Source organism: Sinocyclocheilus grahami, unplaced genomic scaffold (assembly GCF_001515645.1).
Source record: "Sinocyclocheilus grahami isolate Dianchi unplaced genomic scaffold, SAMN03320097.WGS_v1.1 scaffold1757.1, whole genome shotgun sequence".
Lineage (NCBI taxonomy): Eukaryota > Metazoa > Chordata > Actinopteri > Cypriniformes > Cyprinidae > Sinocyclocheilus > Sinocyclocheilus grahami.
The window spans coordinates 143,764-147,942 of NW_015506936.1; the positions used below are offsets into that span (position 1 = coordinate 143,764).

Consider the following 4,179-nt stretch of genomic DNA (forward strand, 5'->3'; position numbering starts at 1 on the left):
GGAAGTGGTCATGGTCGGGGAAGGGGATGGGGTCGTGGTTGGGGTAGTGGTCAGGGAAGTGGTCATGGTTGGGGAAGTGGCTGGGGAAGTAGTCAGGAAAGTGGTTGGGCAAGTGATCATGGTCCTGGAAGTGGCTGGGCAAGTGGTCAAGGTCAGGGAAGTGGCTGGGGAAAAGGTCAGGGAAGTGGTTGGGAAAGTGGTCATGGTCGGGGAAGTGTTAAAGGTTGGTGAAGTGGTTATTGAAACGGTCATGGGCATTTTGCATAACACTTACTGGTGATCTTTTCAATTCAGTGCTTTTATTCATAATGGCATGTTTTCTATGTTTGCTCAAACAGTTAAGAGATTTTTCTGTCTCTCTCTCTCTTCTCTCCCCCACCCCCAAAAAAGTAAAAATAAAGAAAATTGCGATTTGAGGAGTTGATTGAGAGGTGTGTGTGGGGCTGGGGTTTTTTTTTTGTATAGTTTGGCTGATTTCACAACTGATTTCTGGCATCGGTGCTTTGTGTAAGTTCCTCTCCCTAAGACCCAAACACCCCTGGGGAGCCCTGATTTAGGAAAGTATTAGTCCATTTTTACACAACATAACGCATTGTCATGGGCAGGGGTTAAATTGGCTTTTATTATGTGGGGGGGGTGTTTTTTGCAAAGGATTTATTCTGAAGCAATATTCTCATAAGTTGTCTATCCGCTGTGACCATATAAATGGTGTGTTTTTGTTTTTTAAGAGGAATTTTTTTTTTCTTCTTCCCACTAGTCTCAATGCTTTCATTTCAGGTCCTTACATTTGATTTATAAATTCAATTACAATAATGTGATCTATACGTTAAATTTACACTGAAAAATGCAACTACATTAAATAAAAGAATCTCATAAGTATTTTTGAATATACAAACAAGAAATTATGGTGGAAATTGTACTTTTTCAATGAAATTAAAATGCCAGTAGTGAGTATTGAATGAGTGAGTCGTTCATTCAAATGATTCGTTCAAACAGCGGATTCGTCTGAGGTTTATGCATGGGCTAATGAAACTTTGCTCAACTGATTCGTTCAGAACACTGAATCAATCAGCATTGAATCGGCTGATTGCTGTGAGGTGCGTTGTGTTCCGCCTAAAATGTAAATGAGCTTTGGATGACCCCGGCCCAATTTAAACCCTGGTCATCGGGACTAGGAATTTATTTTTTATTTTTTTGCTGCAGCTGCTTTCCGCACCTTTTGCAGAGTCTTTGTACTTTTTCTGTTTTCTCATGGAGGTTCTTCTGATGGTCAGGAGTGACCGATGCATCTGCCTCATGGGCTGCAGTCAGTTTCTCCTCTGTACACATCATCCATTTCTAAGAAGTACAATTTTAAATATGTACTTTTTGAACTTTTACTAGTAAGCCTATGCAGTATAATGATTCAGGAATTACAAACGCTAGTGTAAATTACGAGTCAATGCTGTGATTGACAGTGATAAAGCAATGGATGGAACAAAACATCTGACGAGCCGATGTAAATAAAAAAAATCGAGCTGTGCATTAAATGATTTAGAATAAATTCAGAGTAACATAACTACTGCAGCAGCAAGTCTGTTGGCTGAATATATTTAGCAGCTTCAACAGTTAAAGAAAACTTAAAGGCAGGGTAAGCGATTTCTGGTAGCCAATGTTGACATTTGAAGTCACCAAAACAAACACGCCCCTACCCCAAAAGGGTCTCGCCCCTATTTTGATAGCTCTGCCCCACACATACGTATGCAACCCAGGCAACGATTAGTTCTGTGCAACAAAGCAAAACCAATGTTACACCGTGTCTACACCGGACGCGAGTGGCGGGCGTGACAAAATACTATAGAACTCCTAATCAGTGATGCTGTCTACACGAGATATATGGTCTACACTAGATGCGGCACAACACGACAAATTCCTGACAGAAAACGGCTGCTGCATTCTATTTAGGACGTATTGACAAATTTCAAATGATTTTCAACGGTCGCTTTATCGCATCCAGTGTACTAACTAGACAGACTTTAGCTGTTGCGGCGCAGACACAGTGTTACTCACCTATCGAGAAGAAACGAAGCAACCTCGGCGTTCGATCACAGGCCTTCCGCTCTTTGAGTTCTCTCCAGCGCTGGAAAGCTGATCCGATATTTACACAGGTCCTACTTCTTGCCTTAAGCCTTCGTTTGTTCCGCAGATGTTTTCCTCTTTTGTTTTTTATCCGCCATCTCTATCTTTCTGTCGCTCTGCTCGGACTGAACGCTCTCTCCTCCACATCATGAGTAGACACGCCCCTTACTGCTGATTGGCTACAAGTTTGTTTTGCTATTCGGCCCGAATCGGTTTTCTAAAGCGTTTTTGAAAAATCGCTTGCCCTGCCTTTTAATAGTTTAATTAAATCTACAAAATACTTAAATAGTTTAATTGTACTATTAGCGATCATAAACTTCTGTAGTAGGATTAAGAGAGAATTCTATCAAATCAAAATCCATACTCTTACAATTAATGCCTTTGCCCCTCCCACAAGACTTCCAAACAAACTCTTAGAGAAAGGAGTACTTGCCAACAAATTGAAATGGTGTTCAGCAGCAAGTGTCATAACGGATTCACTAACAAGAGACACATCTCCAAGTTATCAAATCAATTAACACAATTGTATCAAATAAGTAAAAAAACTAAAGAACAGACGAGCCCCCAATTGTTACCTAACTACCCATCTAGGGCTGGGGAGCCGGTAAAAAAATAAGAAAATAATATCTAAAGGAAAAACCCTTGGAGAACCAGGGCAATCCAACCTCCCATCCCAGAGTCTACACAAACCCCAATTCGAATTAATATCTTTTTCATTTGCAAAGATAAAGATAAACAGAAACCATAATCTCAAAGGAAGTGTTAACAAACATATAGGGAACAAAGACTTCAGGGACCTGTTCTTCATAACTCGCTTAATAAATCTGAGATGATTTGAAAGATGCCAGATCTTCTAATCGTTATAACTGATCTCTGGCTAATTTGGTTCTTCAAACTAATTTGCGTATTTGATTAAAATATCTGGATTAAGTTGTCTAAGATTACTGCGTGTTCTCGTGTTCCCTGTAAAGGGCAGATGTATCGATACTCGAAACCACGATCAGCAATGCAGCGATTGGCTGGTGGCAAGACAGCAACGTAATGAAGTCATACAATTAAATAAGACACCTGACAAAAAACTTGACAAATTTCTGGACCTTTATGAGGAAACAGCCAAGTGAACAAAACTATGTACATTTTGTAATAGGTCAACAAAATGTACACTGTTTTTATTTTATTTTAATTTATTTATTTTACATGATTCCCAATTATTTATATTCCCAATTACTAGTATTTGTACAGGCTTTACATTTTTAGTTTAATGTTGTAGTTAGCAATTCATGTAATTTTATCTTTGAAGCAGATTTGTTATGTGACTGCATTAAAGTTTCTTAAGGGTGAAGGTCAAGTTATCTGCGTCTCCTGTGCTCCATCAAGCCACTCCCATAATATCTGTCAGCACTCAAATTAATGCATGACTCAGATTAACTGTATGTGTGTAAGACTCTAATACAGTTATTATTTTATCACGAATAAATCTTTCAATTAGTAAAACTGGCTGTCTATAGTATTATAGATTACACAACATTATAATATTATTGTCCCCGGATAAGTAGGGAACTCTTGTAATAGAGTAGCAGTGGCTGGGATAGATTTCGAAATATCAGTTCCACTTAAAGATGCAATCTAATGCGGTTTACATGAAATAAGTGAACCACGCACCTGTGACAGCACCATCTCTCTGCTGAACGAGCTGAACATCATCTTCGCTCGCTTTGAGGCACAAAACAGCACCACTGCACAGAAGACTCCACCTCCTCCCGGCGACCAGGTGATGACGCTGTCCCCAGACAGCGTGAGGAGATCCCTCAGCAGGATCAACGCACGGTTGTTTACTTTACTGGTTTGCACTCTATCTGCCATATGCCTTGTGCTTTTATATATATTTTTACATTTGACCTTATTTGTATAGTTGTATTTTGTATTTAATCTGTATTTATGTTATCTGTATGCACCAAGGGTCTGAGAGTAACGCAATTGCAATTCTCTGTGTGTATGTGCTGTACATGTGGAAGAATTGACAATAAAGCAGACTTAAACTTGATAAGCTGCTCCCGAGCA

The 4,179-nt window shown here is 39.4% G+C and overlaps 1 protein-coding gene across 3 annotated transcripts in view; it reads left to right on the forward strand.

Annotated features, from left to right (window-relative positions):
• The window catches only part of LOC107572477 (cell wall protein IFF6-like), a 13,060-nt gene extending 12,614 nt beyond the window's left edge, over positions 1-446 (forward strand). The window contains exons 9-10 of one of the 3 annotated variants that reach the window (XM_016258898.1): positions 38-121; positions 176-446. In XM_016258898.1, the coding sequence (XP_016114384.1) occupies positions 38-121; positions 176-280 (189 nt within the window). In that variant the 3' untranslated portion in view covers positions 281-446. Of the gene's footprint in view, positions 1-37; positions 122-151 lie in introns of all 3 variants that reach the window. The other 2 variants (XM_016258897.1, XM_016258896.1) reach the window with 2 other exon arrangements.
• The last annotated feature ends 3,733 nt before the right edge of the window (positions 447-4,179 follow it).